The following is an 18,989-nucleotide window of genomic DNA, read 5'->3' as shown; positions in this document are numbered from 1 at the left end:
AGATATAATGAAAAGGTGTTGAAGATGACTAATCATACAGGAAATGCAATTAAAATCACTCCGCAACATCACTTCACTCCTGTACAGGTGGATATTATTAAAAAAAAAAAAAACGGGGCTGGGGTTGTAGCTCAGTGGTAGAGCACTTGCTTTGCATGTGTGAGGCACTGGGTATAATTCTCAGCACCACATACAAATAAATAAAATAAAGGTCCATCAACAATTAAAAAATATTTTTGAAAAATAAAATAACAAATGTTGGCAAGAGTGTGAAGAAAAGCGCATTCTATTTATTGTCGGTAGGAATATATATGGTACGAGCATTATGGAAAACAATAAGAAGGTTGCTGAAGAAATTTTAAAAATGTACCTATTGTATGATCTAGAAATACCTCTTCTTTGAAAATACCCAAAAGAGATGAAATCACCTCATAAAGATATCTACACCCTCATGTTCATTGCAGCATTATTCACAATAATCAATGATATGGAAAAATCCTAAATGCCTACTGACAAGCAGATTTTTAAAAATGCGACACACACACACATACACTCATATACACACACACACAAACACACAATGACTATTATTTGACCTCAAAAAAGCTGTTATGCAATTATCCCATTTACCTCAACATGGACAGACCTAGAGGACATTATGCCAAGTGAAATAAGCCAGAAAACTTGTCACAATCTCACATGTTGTAATAACTTTTTTTTTTTTTTTAACAAAAACAGAGCTTAAAACACAAGAGAATGAAAGAGATTACCATGGAAGAGGTAGATAGGGAGATGTAGGTTAAAGGATGTAACAGCAGATAGGTAGGAAGAAGAAAGTCTAGAGATTATATGTACCAAATAAGGACTAAAGGTAATAAAATTCTATTATATTAAGGATTTTTGTTAAGTGGATTTTTAACTTCTCTTTGTCATACACAAAAAGTAACTATGTGAGATAGGTAGGTTAATTTCTATATAGATAGAGTATCTATCTATCTATCTATGTAACTCAAAATATCATGTTGTAAACTTCAAATATACACAATAAAATCTGAAAAAATTAAGAGGAAATCAAGCCAAAGTTTTCTAAAAACATAATCAGTTCATTAAACAGGGACTATCTGGTAGAAAACTACAGTTAACAAGTCTGATCCAAGTCCATAGTTAATCTTAACTTAGTATAATCAATGAATTTCATGAAGTCCTAGGGTTTTTTTGGTTGTTTGTTTTGTTTTTTAATTAAAAACAAAACAAAAAAAAAACTCTCTGGGACTGGGGGTACAGCTCAGTGGTATAGCACTTGCCTAACGTGTTAAGCTCTGGGTTGAATCCCCAGCACAGCAAGGGGAAAAACAAGAAGGAAAAGAAATTATCTTGATGGGCTACAGGTAGAACACTTGCACAAAGAAAGGAGGAGGAACTCTAAACTCCAACAAAGTATGAACAATAATCAAAGATATTGTTGATTCTATATTCAAATTATCGGGATATAGAAAACATTATTGCTATGAATAGTAACAAACAACCATCTTGATAACAACTACAACACTAAAAGTCAAAAGAATATACTTTGTTAAATACCTATGTTTTTTTGTTTTGCTTTGATTTGGTTTAGTTTGGTTTTTTTTGAGGTGTTCAGAGCTTAATTCTGTCAGACAGTAAGTTTCAAAATCTTATCCTACCATGCCTCAATAGTTGCTAAAAATAGATGTCCTCTTCCTTTCTCTCTGAACAACTCAAAACTCCAAATGGAGCAATGTAAAGTGCACTTAAGATTCACATCTAAAAATTTTAACTTTTAAGGTTCACAAGATACCATCATGAAATTTGAAGTATTACTAAATTCCATTTTTTTTAAAAAAAAGATGTTACACACAGTCTTATTTTCTATAGATAAAAAAGGAGTATAGTCAGATTTATTTTCCCTTGAAGAATCATATTGCTAATTTTATTTCAAAAACAAATTAGCAAAAGATATTTCACTGAATACACAAATTTTTCTGTTACTGAAAAGGAAAAAAAAATATTGTTTAAGTGAGATGAAGTAAAAATTATTTGACACATTTGAAAGAACCTCTAATATCCAGCTTATAATGGCCATAAGCTATACTGCAAAACAAATTCAGAATTAAAGGAAAACTAAAATCTCAAAAATTAAATGAAAACTTCTGTTCTCTGAAATTACCAATAGTTACCAAAAGGCATTTGGAATGGCATGACCCATACCCAAAAAAATATTTTAATAAATTTCCTTATAAAATTTAAAGTTAGGGGAGAAAGGTATGGTTCAGTGGTAGAGCACTTGCCTAGCATGCACAAGACATGATCCCCAGCACCACAAAAAATATTTTAATTTAAAGTTAATTGAAAATAACTTATATATGTTAGTTTACAGCAAAAATTAAAAAAAAAAACTTTATATGGAGAAACATCTGAATTATGAAATTCACAACTGATATATTCACAAGTTCAAACCCCTATTACATATTCTATTTACAAAAGACAGTTAACATACATATAGATTATGTGCTAGTACTGTACTAAAGACTAATAATTTAATCCTCATAATACCATGAGTGTGCCCAATGCCTAATTCACAAAAAAACACAGTTATAAACATTTCCCTATTTACTGACCTGACAGCCTTTTGCTAATATGCAAATATAACAAGATTATGTTTTAATAACTTGTTTTCACAATATGCTTATTTTATAAATACATAGGTCATTGTTATTTTTTCTTTTAAGTACTTATAAGAGTGACTAGGTAGTATAAAGGAGATGGTATTTTAACTGAGAAATTTCAAGAGACAGAAATGAAAATATGCCATAAGAAAGACTAACTTGGAATAATAAGAAAGGTAAACTGGAGCAGGGAAATCAGTTAGAACTGTTGCCACAGTTTTTGCATAGACTACAAATGATGTAAGTAGAATGAAAACAAAGAATATTAGACAGAGATAGGGCCCAAGAGTTCAACTAGCTCGAATTCAGAGTTAACCATTTGCAAAAATAATAAAGACAAAAGAGTTACTAAGAAAATAAGTGATAACATTTTAGTAATTGATTTAATGTTGGCGTTATAGGCAAAGAAGCAGAACACAAAGTGAATCTAAGGTTTAAACCTAGGTGAGTTCAAGAAGCACTAAAAACAAAAACAAAAAAGGATGAGTGACTTTTTTGTTGTTATTTTATATTAGTACTGGGTTCAAATCTAGGACCTCACACATGCTAGGCAAGAGTTCTACCACTGATCTAACACCCCAAAGATAAGTTGTTTTTGCAGTTTTGAAGAGAAGGAGACTGGAGAACCTAGATGGTTTTCATTATCTTTTCCATTTCTCACAATGGTTTCCATTTCAAATGTTCCTTATTTGTTCTCCAAATTTATTAATTTTAATTTCAGTTATAACTATCTTTTTTATTTTCTTGATGTTTAAATTTCTCCCATAGTCTGTATTAATAAATTCATACACAAAGCAAAAAATTTACTTAGATTCATATGGAAATAACTACAAATGCAAATTAAGAGTAAGAAGGTGTAATCAAATGCATTTATTTAATTAATTAATGCATTTGATTGATTTATTAAATATAATGCTTGCCCCCCAAGCACCTTACCATTGAGCTACATCCTGTCCTTTTCATTTTGACACAGGGTCTCGCTAAGTTGCAGAAGCTGGCCTTGAACTTGAGATCCTCCTGCCTCAGCCTCCCAAAGTGGCCACTGTACCCAGCAAATGCATTTATTTTAAATTTTAAGGTCAATTCAACATTTTGGGAGGGGCAGGGCAGGGTTTAAAAGTGTATTCAGTACCTATGTACCTGAAAATATCAGCACACCAATCATACCTTATAATTAGTCATCATGAAATAATCTATTAAAATCAATAACCAACCTAATTTCCATTACTTATGTTCTTCTCACAAGAAAAATGGCATCTTTTCTTGTTCTGTATCATTTTTTAAGTCTGAAGGTAAAGGAACCCATCCATTGTATGCCTTACTCCAAAATACCATCACAAGTTTGTTTGTTTTTTTAATTTGGTATAATCTTTGAAAAAGAACTCAAATAAGGTACTTAACTCTAAAATGCAAAGTTCTTTCATGCCTGGAACTTGTTTGTTGAGTAAAAGCCTGAACTATAGCTACTGAATGAAAAGACAGGCATTGTCTATCTAGAGGCAAGCATGTAAATAGCATAGTCTATACTGAACAGGCATTGTTTCTATATATAACAGGCATTAGGCAAATATAATAATACTGTTATTAGTATATGGCACACCTAAATTTAAATTCTCACTCTAATAGCTTTTTTTTTTTTTAAGGAAACATTTATTGAATACTTACCATATGCCAGACATTATTCTTTGCACTACATGTTATCTTAAACCTTACAACCACCTTAGGAGTTAGTACGATTATCCTAATTTTACAGAAGAGGACACATAGGCACACAGAGAATAAGTAATATGCTAAAAGATAACAAACCTAATAAGCAAAACAGCAGGATTTGTATATAAGCACTTTAATTCCAGACCCACCCCTTACAAAAAAAGTAATAAAGTATATATATATTTTGATAGTAACACATTTATGTCTTCCATCAACGTAGTTCTCATCAATTTTTTTCCTACCTCTCCACCAATAGTAACCAGTTATTAATTATATGTATCCTTCCAGAGTTTTTATTTAATGTATCTAAATAAATATAAATGTATACTTTTCTTTTTGACTTACCCAAAATACAGTTTTCTATACAATGTTCTACACTTTGCTCTTTTTAATGTATATGAGAATTCTTCCTGTGTCAGTCCAAGAACTCTTTCATCCTTTTCAAAACTTACACAGCATTACACTGATTAGGTGGACCATAATTTATTTTACCAATTCCAAAAAGACATTAAGATTGTTTCTAATGTCTTGTCATTATAAACAATGTTGCAGTACATGTTATTTTACAAATACAGCTAATAGATAATTTCCTGGAAATGGAACTTTTTAGATAAAAAGGTATGCTCATTTGTAAATCTGACATATGCTAACAAATCATCCCTGTAGAGATTTCTCTATTTACATTAACACAAACATATAAATACTTGTATACTGACAATTCTGACAGTGTTCTTTTAAAACTAAGGATTTTTGTTAACCTCATATGTGGAAACAATGGTTAGCTTAGCATACTATTTTGTATGTCTCTTAATGTGAATGAGGTTAAACTGTACTCATTAAAAAACCATTCGTAGCTGGGTGTGGTGGTCCTTGTCTATAATTCCAGCAGCTCTGGAGACAGAGGCAGGAGGATCACAAATTCCAGAACAGCCTCAGCAGTTTAGCAAAACTCTTAAGCAATTTAGTGAGGCCCTGTGACAAAATAAAAAGTGCTGGGGATGTGGCTTGGTGATTAAGCACCCATGGGTTCAATCCCTGGCACCAAAAATATAAAAATCAAAAAATTAAAAATAAAAAATATTTTTAGAGTATAGCAAGCAGACAAGGGGAAGAAGAGTGGAGGGAAAGTGAAAGTACTAGGGGGTGAGACTGATCAAATTATGTTATGTGCATGTATAAACATGGCATAACATATCCATTATCTATAATAAAATACCAATAAAAAATGGAAAAATAAAAGAAAAAAATTGTATCTCCTTTTCTGTAAAACTGCCTGTATGAAATCCTTTGTCCATTTTGCTATTGGGTTGTTTTTATCCCATTAGTTTCCAGGACTGCTTTACTTCTTTAACAAAAGTCATCAGTGTCCTTCTAATTGTCTTTTTAACTTTGTATACAGTAATTTCAGCTTAGCTTATTATTTTTCTTTTATAATAATAGTTTACTTTTTTTTATGTCTATTTGCATTTTAGTTAGAAAGGCTTCCCTGACCCCAAAATAAATTTGTTTTCTTCTAATACTTTTATTAGTCTTTACATTTAAATATTTGGCTTATTGGGAATTTATCTAAATACGTACATGGAATGAGAAATTAACCCAGCATTTTTATTCTCTAGATGTCATTCCTACATTCCAATTCCATTTACTGAATAGTGCCCACCTAAATCTATTCCCTATTGATTTAAGGTGATATAGGTTTATGTCTTAGCTTTAATATTTGGTTGTTGGTTTAATACATCTATTTGGAATAATTTTAACTATTACAGTTTTAAAATTAAAACATGTTGATATTGAATTTAACGTATTACTGCTCTATTTTTCAGAGTTTTCCCAGCAACTTCCACATAAATTTGAAAAACCATGTCTGGTTCCCAAAAAACCAACTGGAATTTATTAGACCCACAATAAATTTACAAACTAGAGAAAACAGATTAATGTGGCTGAGCATCCCTATTCACAAATGTGATTTTCATTTGTTTTAAGTTTTGTCTCAGTAGTGCTTTTAATTCTTCATACAGGTCTTGCATATTTTTTACTACTCTATACCTGGGTTATTTTACATCTTTCTCTTCCCCCCGCCCCCCCATTACAAATGGTGTATTTTCTTCCATTGTTCCAACTGCCTATTGTTTCTACTAAGTGTTAATTTTAACTTTGGATGAGTTATATAAACTATTAAAGTATTATATTCCTCACCTATAAAACTGAGCAAATAAAGCTGGGTGTGGTGGTACATGCTTATAATCCCAGTGACTCCAGAAGCTGAGGAAGGAGGATGGAAAGTTTGAGGCCAGTCTCAATAACTTTGTGAGACCCTCTCTCGAAATTAAAAAATAAAAAGGACTGGGGTTATAGCTTAGTGGTAAAGCATTCCTGGGTTCAATTTCCAGTACTATAAATAAATAAATAAACAAACAAATAGATAAATAAATCTGCGCAAATGCATACTTTGCAAGGGTTATAAGACTTTTAGATAGGATATAATTAATTAATCATAGTACCTGACATGTTTCTTAATATCAGCAGTATAGTTTCTCAATATTATAAATAATAATTAATTTTTCTCCGATACTATGGTTTGTATATTTCTTCTCATATACACAGTCATACCAACTTCTAAATATACACACTTTCCTCCTTATTCACAGTTAAAGGGACTAACTCAACTTTTGAACTGAATAAACCTATGTTCTGGTAACACCCAATCAGCATTTTACCTAATTACTCTTGAAAAATTCATAAAGTTCATTCCTGTTAAGAGAGCCTGGTTATGAAATCCATAGTCGAGTTATCCTTGGATCAGAAAGTATACTTGCACTATCTGTAAATAGATGGAATCAACTGTAGGAAGCAATCTTAGCTCTACTTTATTCTCATCATGCCATCCTTAAAATTAACAAAATCAGACTTCTAATAACTAACAGGTGAAATAAAACACTTTTTTCCAGTTGTTTTCGGATACTCCTAATGCTGCTCCTTAGGACCTCTTTTATAGCCTATTCCTTCCCTGCCTTCCATTTCCCTATCACAAAAATAGCACTGCCTCAGAGAACATATTTCCCAAGAGATCTTGCTTAAACTGCCAGCACATATCCAATTTATAGTTAAAATTATTTCTATTAGTCAACCAAAACAACTTGTATCTATGTTATTACTTGTAACTTCAAAAAGCTTTTTCCCTAGCTTTTTACCTGGAAGTAATGCAAACATAGTAATTAACAGGTTGTATCCATTAAAGAATAAGCAAATAAACCTATTAACAAAATCCAAATGATCATATCAGAAGGCACCTGGCAAACAGACATTTTCATTCATCTGTATATAAAAATTACAAAACAGATGAAGCATAATAGGCAATAATTCAGGTTACCTTAAATTTACAAAGACATCCTATTTGCCAGGCATTTTAAACAGCTTTGTTAATGGATTATTATTTACACTGGATCAAGGAGAGAAATCTACAACTGGAATTGTTAGCCTACTCCAAACTTGAAAAGCAAAACTGGAAATGAAATATTTTGTGCCTTTAGCCCTAATATTCTCCCCACATATGGTACTAAATTCCTTACTACCTACTGAATATTGCTACCAAATTTACAGCAAAATTTAATCACCAGAATCTTCTCTCCCCTCCTAAAATAAAACTAGTTCATATTTCTTCTCTTCCTGGATTCTCATTTTTATTAATGATTACACCTGGAATCATATCTGGTTCTTAACACTTACTATTCTTTTTTCCTTTTCTTTTTATAGCAGGGATTGAACCCAGGGAAATTTAGCCACTGAGCCACATCCCAGCCTTTTTATATTTTATTTTGAAACAGGGTCTCATTAAGTTACTTAGGGCCTTGCTAAAACTGCTGAAGCTGGCTTTGAAGCACAGTTCAAACCTCCCAAGTCACGAGATTAAAGGCGTGAACCACATCACCCATCTTAGTACTCACTTTTAAATCAAAACCTGTCCATTCTTTCTGCTTCCCAAATCTCTCCTCCATTTACCTGCTCCTTTCTTGTTTTGAAGGACTACTATCACAGCCTAATTTCTTTACCCCAAATTCTCTCCTTTCTAATCCTTCCTTTTGTAACCCATATTAATTCCCATGACCAACTATCTGTGTGGATATTAACCAAATTAAATTCAAGCTCCTAAATTTAAATTCTATAATCTGACCTCAATTTTGTCTTTTTTACCTCCCTCCCCTCACCCTGTACTGAGTATTGAACCTGAGGTACTACATCCCCAACCCTGCTTATTTTAAGACAGGCTCTCACTATGTGGCCCAGACTGGCCTGAACTTGAGATCCTCCCATTTGAGCCTTCCAAGTCACTGAGATTACAGGTATGTGCCACCATGCCTGGCATGTTAAGGGGCATGGTGATGCACATATATAAGCCCAGCAATGAGACTGAGGCAGAAAAATCGCAAATTCAAGACCAGCTTGGACAATTTAGCAACACCTATCTCAAACAGGGCCAAGGAAGTAACTCAGTGACAGAACACTTAGTTAGCATGCATAAGACCCTGGGATTCAATCCCTAGCAACACATACATACATTAAATTAAATTCAGTTATTGTTTCTTCTAGACTAGCTAAAATTAAGACTTTCTTTCCTAAAGATATAAACAGATGCAAATAAACACTAAATTAATATATACATTCATGGCAGCATTACTTATAACAAAAATTTGAAAATAAATTAAAGAAACCCAAATTTTTGGTATATCTAAGTAATGACATGTTAAATGATCATTCACAATATCCCTCAATGATATTTGAAAATTGAAAAAAATACTTTTTATTAAAAAAAGTTGCATTAGAATTATACACTCTCAGACTATAATCAGAAACATGAGTACAGAAAAGGTCCCAAAATTTTATTATCTATGCATGTCAATTTTTATATTCAAATGTTTTCCAATTTTTCTATCACAAACATGAACTATTTTTATTTGTTTTGTTTTGTTTTGACTTGATTGTGGTTCTAAGGAACCAACCCAGGGTAAACTAGGCAAGAAGAACATGTTATACTTTTATAATAAAAACAAAAAAATTATTTAAAAAAAAAACTAAAAATGTGTATTTCAGAATAATGACACCTAGCAATGGAATAAAATGAGGCTAAACTTGATATTAATAAGAAAGTAGAACTGGAGATGCAGCACACATGTAGAGCACTTGCCTAGCAAGCTTAAGTCCTTATGGTTCAATCTCCAGCATTGAAAAAAAATTTAAAAATAAAAATAATTAGGACAGTTCCAAGTAATGTGGAAAACATTACTAAAGGCTTCCAGAATATTTTCCTCACCATCAAGGAAGGCTAAACTGAAATCCTACTGTGCTAAAAAGACAAAAGAGTATACACAGATTTTAAAAAAAAAAATTATATATATACACACACACACACACACACACACATATATATAAAATATACGGTTTAAAGAATGATAGAAATTTCTTTTGCCTATAGTAACTTGAATAAATTTTTGTACATTGATTATACAGTATAGCCTTTAATGCACATAAAAAACTGTCATAATTCATTAATATTTTAAAATTACTGCTTTTTAATTCCATCAACATGAAAAACAAGCCCAGAGAAGCAGAAATGAAATAAGCCATGGGCTCATTATATGGTTTCTTCATAAACACTATCCATTTTACTAACACAATTTTAATCTATGAGTTCATTGAGTACATGTCCTCTGTAAGTTTTTTAATGTCATCCAAGTACTAATATGTTTTATAGTTTAAAAAAACAAAGTAATTTTAAAAATAAATGGGGTTTGTGAGAATGAACTTAACAGCACTACATTCATATAACATACTAAGGACATGGAATGCTAAGAACCTCCTAAGATGATGGACACTGGACCACCTAGGCTGTCCCTTCCAACAAGAATCCTTGATAACTGCCTAAACCCTGAAACAGAAATCTATGATATTCCTGTTATTAAGGAAAGTGATTCACATCCAATCCTACAAAAACACAAAGAGAAAACCCTCTAAAGAAGCTGCCAGTTGTTAAAATCTGCTCAGATCAGGCATCTACTGTTATTACTATTTTTTGTTTGGTTTGAGTTTCATAAAGCATCACCAAATCAATACATCCCAAAGACAGATAAATGTATATACATGATAGCCTTGATACAACGTAAGTGACAAATCCAAGTTCCAATGTTAGCCACCAAATCAATCCTGCACAGCAATTTCTATAAACCTTGGACAAAAAGCTTAACAGCATAGCAGTTAAGACAACAAAGGGAAATATGCACATAAGAGAAATGAGAAAAGACTAGATGTTACCACAGTAAGTTTATGCTTTATCTAAATATTCTTGGGCTGAGGGATGTAGCTCATTGGTAGAGTACCTACTTCATGTGCAAGAAGCCCTGGGTTTGATTCTCAGCACCTAAATTCAGTATTCCTCATACCACACAGAGTCATGACCATAATGCTATCATCTCAACAATTTATTTTGATAGGCCATCAAGCAGAACGACAAGGAAAACAACCTGTGCATTAATATTTGATCTGCCTCAAATAATTCTAAACATAAGTATAATTTAGAATAAGGTAGGAGGACTGGTAGGTTTAACTTTCAGACTCAATTTACAGCTGTTCACCAGTCACCTGCTATTCGACAAGTTACTTACCAACTTGTGCTGCCATTTCTCCGTAAATTTATCCCCTAAGATGAGGATAATTCTTGCAAATTGTGTCACAAGCATTTTGAAAGGAACCATGAATTATTGTGTAATGCTCTTGAAATTCCTCAGATGTAGGGTCCTACACAAAGTAAAGTATTATTATACATCTCTCTAACAGTAGTATCTGTTTGCATTAAGGGTTTTTCTTTTCCCTACACTTGACAGATTCTTGCCTACTAATGTTTCTCAAGTGTCCAAAGCAAACCTGCAGTTCTGACCCCAGTAATTACTTTTTTTCAAGTCATCATATCACCTACACCTTTCTCTTCCTTAGAAGATATTGTGAAATTTATAAGTTATAAAACATAATGAATTTCTTTGGTTTTATATACTTTGGTTCAGTAAGAAATATTTGATATTTTTTAACCCACTCTCCAGTAAATAATTTCCCAAGCTTATACTTTTTAAATTTCAACTGTATTTTATAGAACAGTTGATTTGCAGATTTTTGTTTTGTGAATAGAAAGAACAGAACAGAAAATGAAGGCAGAAAGTAAGTTATTACTGCTGTGAGATTTAATTACTGGACCGATCAACAGAAATTACTGTTACAGTAATACAGGAAACAGAAACAATGTTCATTATCTTTTTATCTTCTATAAATGCTAAGTATAAACTATAATTAATTTTATCACATTATTCAAAACTTTACCTACTACTGGCTTCGCTAATCAAGTTAGTCTTCCATCCAAGAATAAACTATACATACTTGGATTTTTATTTTGTGATGGCACGATATTACATCTTGAAAACAACTCTCAATCTTATGTGGCTCTTAAAATGACTTGAATTTATGCAACAAGAGGTAATAGAACATGGTGTCTTAATTGTATAAACTTAGTTACAAAATAGTAATTAAAAAAATTTTTTTCCTACCTTCAGAATTACTTTAAAATATCAATGACAACTATTTTCTTCCTAGGTGAACAAATATTCTACCTTTTCACTATGGCAGGATAAAATCTTTGTGGATAAAAGTAAAACTACAGGATTTAGAGTGGTGTCTTAATGTCTGCTAGTCTAGTAACCCTGTTGTTAGTCTCAATTTCTTTTAACTTCAGTTTCCTCTTCTGTAAAATGAGCAACACAACACTTGCACTACCTAAAAGACTATTGAGAGGATTAAATGAGATAAACCATCTGAAAGAACTCTGCAAAGCACAAAAAGCTACTGAAATAGAATTATGACACAGCATTTACAAATTATGGTCATAAAAGTTTAATATGACTTCTAAAATGAAATAAATGGAAATAGATGTACGAAACATTTAGGACCATGGTCACCAAGTTATAGCTATGACCGGATATATACTCCATAAAGAAACTTGTTAAGGGGCTGGGGATGTGGCTCAAGCGGTAGCGCGCTCGCCTGGCATGCGTGCGGCCTGGGTTCGATCCTCAGCACTACATACAAACAAAGATGTTGTGTCCGCCGAAAAACTAAAAAAAAATAAATATTAAAATTCTCTCTCTCTCTCCCTCTCTCTCTCTCTAAAAAAAGAAACTTGTTAAGAAAAGTATACTTCCTACAAGTTACCTTAAAATTTTCAGAAGTGAATTTGGAAGAAAGTATAAAAACAATTCATTTAAATGGACTTATATGGCTTGCTGAAAGTTAAATTTTTTACTTGTTATGAATTAAGAAATTGAGGGGCACAGCAGGGCATGGTGGCACACACCTACAATCACAGGGATTTGGGAGGCTGAGGCAGGAGAATGGCAGAAAGATTGTTAAGTTTGAGGCCAGCCTGGGCAACTTAGTAAGATCCATCACAAAATAAAAATAAAAAGGGCTAGGAATGTAGCTCAGTGGTAAAGTACCAGTGTTCAATCCCCAGTACCAAAAGAAAAAGATAAAGAAACCAAGATGCACAGTGGCTCATGCATGTAATCCCAGAGACTTGGGAACCTGAGATAAAAGGATCACAAATTCGAGGACAACTTTGGCATCTAGTAGACTCTCAACACCTTAGAAGACTCTTGTCTCAAAATAAAAAATAAAATGATTGAGGATATAGCTCAGTGGTAGAGTGTCCCTAGGTTCAATTCCCAGTACAAAAAAAGAAGAAAAGAAATTTAGACAGTACAAAAAAAAAAAAAAAAATTAAAAAGGAAAAGGAAATTGAGATACTAGCTTAAAAAGATTAATTAGAAAGTTCTGAATATAGGCCCTAACACTCCCCACCTCCCCCAAAAAAGTTCTTACACAGGAAAAATACATGTAAATGAAACAGAAAGTCTCTCTCTGGAAGTAATTCAGAAAAAGCTAGTAGTCATAGCAAGGGGAATACACATACAAGAGAAATGAGATGAATGTGAACTTAATCTACATTCTTAGTATAATAAATCAGTTAAACTTTTCTATGTGGATCAGAAAATGTCCAGAATGGAAACACTCTCCTAACAGACCACAGGCCAAATCTACTTACTAAACTACAAGGCCAAGTACTCTAGTAAATTATTGTGACTCAAGAATAACTTATCATTAATGAGGTTTACTCTTTCTCTTTCACTCCTTATTAGTTATAGGATACGTTTATAAAGTCAAACTATGTTAGAAATAATTCTTAGTTCCATTCTTTCTGATTTCTCTGACAAATTTAAAGCTCTGATGAAATGAACCATGCTTACTTACTACATGATCCTAGAAATACAACCAGACTGTTCAATTATTAGAAGACTTTAAAATCCAGTAAGATCCAACAACTTCTTATCTTCTAATCCATTCCTCGAACTCATAAATTTAAAAAAGGATTAGGAAAGGGGCACATTTACAGAATTTAGGAATTATTTCAAACACGTAATTTAGTTAAAAACATTAAAATTTACTACTAAAGCAGCTTAAACCAAGACTGAGGTTAAAAAATGAAATCCCTATCACAATCAACTATCCTTGAACTTTCACTTTTTCCTACCTCTGAACCCTAGGAATACTTCAATATATCATCACTGAACCAGGACTTCTAATAATAAAAGACTTTATTCAGGATCAGAATCCTCCCTGTATAAAACTAAGCAATTTCAGCTCAAGGCTTTTTTTTTTTCGGGGGTGGGATGTGCCCAGGATAGAATCCAGGGGTGCTTAACCTCTGAGCCACATCCCCAACCTTTTTATTTTTTTACTTTGAGACAGGGTCTCGCCAAGTTGCTTAGGGCCTCTTGCTGAGGCTGGCCTCAAACTTTTGTTCCTCATGCCTCCCTCCCCCAGCCACTGAGATTATAGGCATGCACATGCACCACCATACCAGACTTATTTTTCAGCTATTGTTGACAATATTAAACTTAAGCCCTCATTTTCTCCCTGAAATCTTATTTTAATTCTATCCCACAGTGACATTTCTCATCATTTAAATTTCCTGAACTGAAAGTATTCAGCACATCATTTAAAATTTTAATTCTATCCAGTTGTTTCATTTGTTTGCTTTTAACTCCCAACCCAGGCTCAATTTCTGAAAGAAAAAGCTCATTTTATCATGTTTCTATTCCAGACTGTGGTACATACCCTGGACAACAATGAGGAAATCCTAAAGAGGTTTCCTAAGTTAAGGAAATCCACACTCCTAACTTCGTATTATCACATAATTCTTCAGGATGAAAGTATAGGATGATATAGATGTCACAATGCAATCAACACAATGTCAATAATACCACAAAGAAGTGGCTAGTTAAGTTTCTCAGAATCTCACCTATAAAGTTAGAAGCTATTTCAGGCATTATCATCATGCTATACGCATACAGTGTCTACCCTTATGTCCTGGACGCAGAACAAGTGTTTATTAACATTAAATCTTCTTAATCTTAGAAAACTGCAGTAACTGTATTGACAATTTTTATGTGCTGGCTTTGTATTTTCTACTTGCCATCCATCCTTTCAGAAATTATAGTATACAAAGTTCAGTTATTTCTATGGAGCATGGTAAATATAAAGAACAGCAGAAGCCCCAATACCATGAAAATTTCAATCTGAGGCAACATTCCAAAGCTAAACAAAAAAAAGTAAAGGGCCCATTTGCCTCTACAGCACAGATAAAAATCAAAGCCATTATCGGAAAGTACTATTCATTCATTTCTACCAAGTGACACCTCAATGCCTGAAATTATGAAAATCTGGTAAGATTCCATGAAATATTCTTAGTGAGTACAAGGAACTTGCTATTTACCTTGAGTTCTACAATAATTAAACCAACTACATTAAGTACCATTATCATTCATTAAAACTAAATTACAAATTAAAGCAGAAGAGACAAGAGAGATTAAGACCCTCACAACAAAGGATAAAAAACTACATTATTTACAATTTTCATTATCGGAAGATTGAAGTTTGGCATGGTGTTGAGATGATATGAAAGCAGAAAGGTGCCTGAATATATTATATTTGTATTAACTCTCAAAAGTAACTAACAACAGAAACCACTTAAAAAGTGAACTTATAAAAAATAACTGCCATAGAAAATACTTAAGTGTAATTACTGCTAAAGTCTAAAGAAACCAAGTCAATATAGTTGCATTCTTACCCACATTTACCACCTTAAGAGTAACTTTTGTTATAATCAAAAGTAAAACATAGTAATATTCCTAAATATGGAAATATTTAAGATATCCAGGAAAACAGAACATGAAATGTTACCAAATTCCTCAAATTTCTCATTTTCTTAAAAAAATTATTTTAAATTCTGCTTGATCAGCTACTGAAAACTCAGAATACCTCATATTCATGAAACCATCATAGACAGCATTGATTCTTGAAAGTAGCTAATTATGGTAGTAAAAATGATATTTCTGATTAAACCAAATAAAATTATCTTATGGGGTTCCCCCCCCCAGATATACAAAAACATCAAAATTAAAATCTGTTAAGGGTGACTGAGCTTATTAAAGAGTTCTATAATACCTTTATACCAAAGAAGATGTATATACACTGCAGGCTGGTTTTCTCTATTTCACTTTTTACACACCATACTATAAGGTTTATAATAACAGTAAAAAAAGAAACCAAAAAGAAGCAAGCAAATGTCAAGGATATAATTAACTCCTGCTTTGCTTTTAAAGTTTGATAAAGAATATAGATTTAAGACTACAGAAATACAATACTTCAAACTTAAAAATAATTATTAGAAATAGCAAATGAAAATGTTTCCACTTACCTGGTTTTTTTCTGGATTTTTCATGGCCTAGCTGTCCTAGATCATTACATCCACATGTATACACAGTTCCATCATCCAGAACAAATACAGTATGTCTGAGTCCACATCCTACATCCCGGACCTTTTTATTTATAAAAAAGTCACTTTTTCTGGGCTCTAATACAATTTCTTCATCAATTCCACCCAAACCTAGTTGTCCAAAGGATGCATTTCCCCAGCACAACATGCTTGTAATTATTTTGGTCTTCCAGTTTCAATACAAAACTCACTTCTGAAACACTGGGAAGTTGGAGGTACCCTATGTCTGAGGAGACAGAAAAAAGTTAACATGAATTCAAAAGGAAACATCTAACTGCTCTTTGATCAAGTGATAGGCTACAATAATCACTATACAGTAAACACTAAACATTTTAAACTATGCTACATAAGTATCATTTAGCTTCTAAAACCAATTAGTTGTTTTACTTTTAAATGCACCATACAAAAATGCTTTGGGAAAATTTGTCACTTTCTATGACTCTTTGCAAAATTTAAAACATTAACTAGTTTTGGCTTTCTGTTGTCTTGTGATAGATTAAACTTATGAAAATAACTGTGGATGAAATTAATCAGTTATTTGTTTTTACTTTAAATAATTTCAATAAGAGCAGGAAATAAGACGTCTTTCTAATGCACCTCCAAAGTCAAGTATACAGCCAACTGCAGAAGCATAACCTTGCAATCTCCCTCAAATCATAGCATAATTAAATAATACAACACCTACCTCCACATCAACAGAAAACTGAAGTTCTTTTCTGTAAAAGAAATAAAACCAATAATGGAAAAATTTAAGTTTCCGATAATTCAAATAACTTTCAGTTATTCATACTAATAGGCCTTACAAAAAATTAGAATTCTATTAAGCCCTAACTTTAAAACAATTACCTCCAGAGATCTTAGTCAAAATACTAACATTCCAACCTCACTGCAAATTAAACACTAATGTGATTATAGTAAATACGCAATTTCAATATCAAGACCTCCCCAAAATTCAACATTTTCTATTAGGAGCGGCAGTTGACTCAAAAATTTTCCCTGGGCAATCCACGTCTATGTGTACGTGTACCTCTGGGACAACTATTTGGAGACGGAGGAAAAAATTGTAAAATCACCCCACCAGGACTGCTGATTTTTCAAGAATAGGAATGGGGGCTGGGACACTGATAGTTTGCTGGCGAAATCTGTAGAACTTTCCAGTACATTGACTGAATATTTCTTCGCTTGCAAAGAAATAAATAACAAATAGTCTAATTAGTCTAAACCTGCACAGATTTTCAAATGCATTACGTTATTAAATAATACCGGTACTACTACATTATTCCTGTTGTAATCACCTACATTTCTTACACCAAAACTTCAAAGTTTCAAAACCCAATTTTTCTACATTACGGCTAGCAAGTGCCAAAGGTGTCCCATTCCATGACCCATCCATTAAAAGAAGTTTGATTTCATTCTTTTGGGGCATCAGAACTCTACAGTTCCCGAGAGTTCTGCACTGTCTTCCCGTATTTTCCCCCCGTTTGTTTTAAGAGGAGGACAGGAAAATATCCTCGATTTCAGCGCGCCTAGATTTAGCCACTCTTTTCTCTTAAAGGTCCTAAAGGGATACGGGAAAAGCGTTCTCTCTCCAGCAACAGGTAGGAGAATGAGAAGCAGTTTACTACCATCCTTTCCCTCAACAGGCACCTACACCAGCTCACGCGGGTCGGGGAAGGGAAATCGTCTGCACACTCCCAACCTCGCGGACCAACCAGTCAATTACCGCAGCTTCCCAGACGCAGAGGCCAGTAGACCAGCCTGGGCACCCGGCGGCCTCAGCCCAAAGTAGGTCTTCCCCAGGGAGGTGCGACATTCCAGCCCCAGGGCCACGGAGCACCGACCCTTCCCTCACTCCCCGCCCCTCACCCCCAGGAAGCGCTGAGAAAGCGCCCTTCGCCATGCCGGCCTGTATCCGCCCAGCCCCAGCCTGCCCCCTCCCTAACACCACCACACGCCCCCCGAACCCACCCGGGCAACGACTCACCCGGCCCCTCAGTGCAGGGAAAACCCAAGGCGACCGAGGGCGGCCCCTCCCAAATAGCGAGGCTGCGCGGCTGCTAAAGCACGTCTCCAGATCCTGGGACCCTCCTTCAGCCAGTGGCGGCGATCACCAAGGCTCCTCCGGCTTCGGGCCGCTGCTCCGCTGCTCCTGGGTCAGGTCCCTGTGAAACTTTACCAGGTTCCTCAGAGAAAAGCAGCCGCCACCACTGTCCAGTCCGGAGACAGCCGTCAGCGACCCGGATGGAGCGGGAGGGGAAGAACTGAAAGCGAGCAGGGCGGAGAGCGTAAGGGGTGGAGAGTTGAGGGAGAGGCCAAAGAGGAGAAGGGAGAGGAGGAGGTGGCTACGGGGGGGAGGGGGAGGGGCCTGCCGGAAGTGAACCTCGGAGCACGCGCGCGAGCCCGCCCACTTCCCGGCACGCGCGCCTGCGCCAGAACCCTTCTAGGGTACACCTGCGCCTGCGCGGTGGGCTGCTTTGCGTTCCTTTGACTAATGGGAAGCGCCAAATACAGAAGCTGGAGATTGTGAAGACAAGAGAAGGTGTCTGTGTTTTTATTAACACTCTGCGTGCACAAGGGCCATTTTATGAAAAAAAAACAAAACTCTTTATTTAGTCTTTCTGCTCCACATTAGTATTTTCGTTGTTTTATTCTGCCTTTCCCCT

At 34.2% G+C, this 18,989-nt stretch overlaps 1 protein-coding gene across 10 annotated transcripts in view; it reads right to left on the bottom strand.

The window, feature by feature from the left end:
• The window catches only part of Herc4 (HECT and RLD domain containing E3 ubiquitin protein ligase 4), a 120,887-nt gene extending 102,261 nt beyond the window's left edge, over positions 1-18,626 (bottom strand). For 3 of the 10 annotated variants that reach the window (XM_046419903.2, XM_046419898.2, XM_046419904.2), the window contains exons 1-3: positions 18,311-18,619; positions 17,012-17,042; positions 16,249-16,552 (exon numbers count right to left, since the gene is read on the bottom strand). In XM_046419903.2, coding sequence (XP_046275859.1) covers positions 16,249-16,474 — 226 coding nt within the window. In that variant the 5' untranslated portion in view covers positions 16,475-16,552; positions 17,012-17,042; positions 18,311-18,619. Of the gene's footprint in view, positions 1-11,050; positions 11,184-16,248; positions 16,553-17,011; positions 17,043-18,294 lie in introns of those variants that run through there. The other 7 variants (XR_006846250.2, XM_046419905.2, XR_009226408.1 and 4 more) reach the window with 6 other exon arrangements.
• Positions 18,627-18,989: the final 363 nt, after the last annotated feature.

This window comes from Marmota monax, unplaced genomic scaffold (genome assembly GCF_021218885.2).
Source record: "Marmota monax isolate L192 unplaced genomic scaffold, Marmota_monax_Labrador192_F-V1.1 WCK01_AAM20220418_F8-fsc00019, whole genome shotgun sequence".
Taxonomy (NCBI): domain Eukaryota; kingdom Metazoa; phylum Chordata; class Mammalia; order Rodentia; family Sciuridae; genus Marmota; species Marmota monax.
The sequence above is the reverse complement of the archived record's forward strand: the minus strand, read 5'-3'. Positions and strand labels throughout refer to the sequence as shown.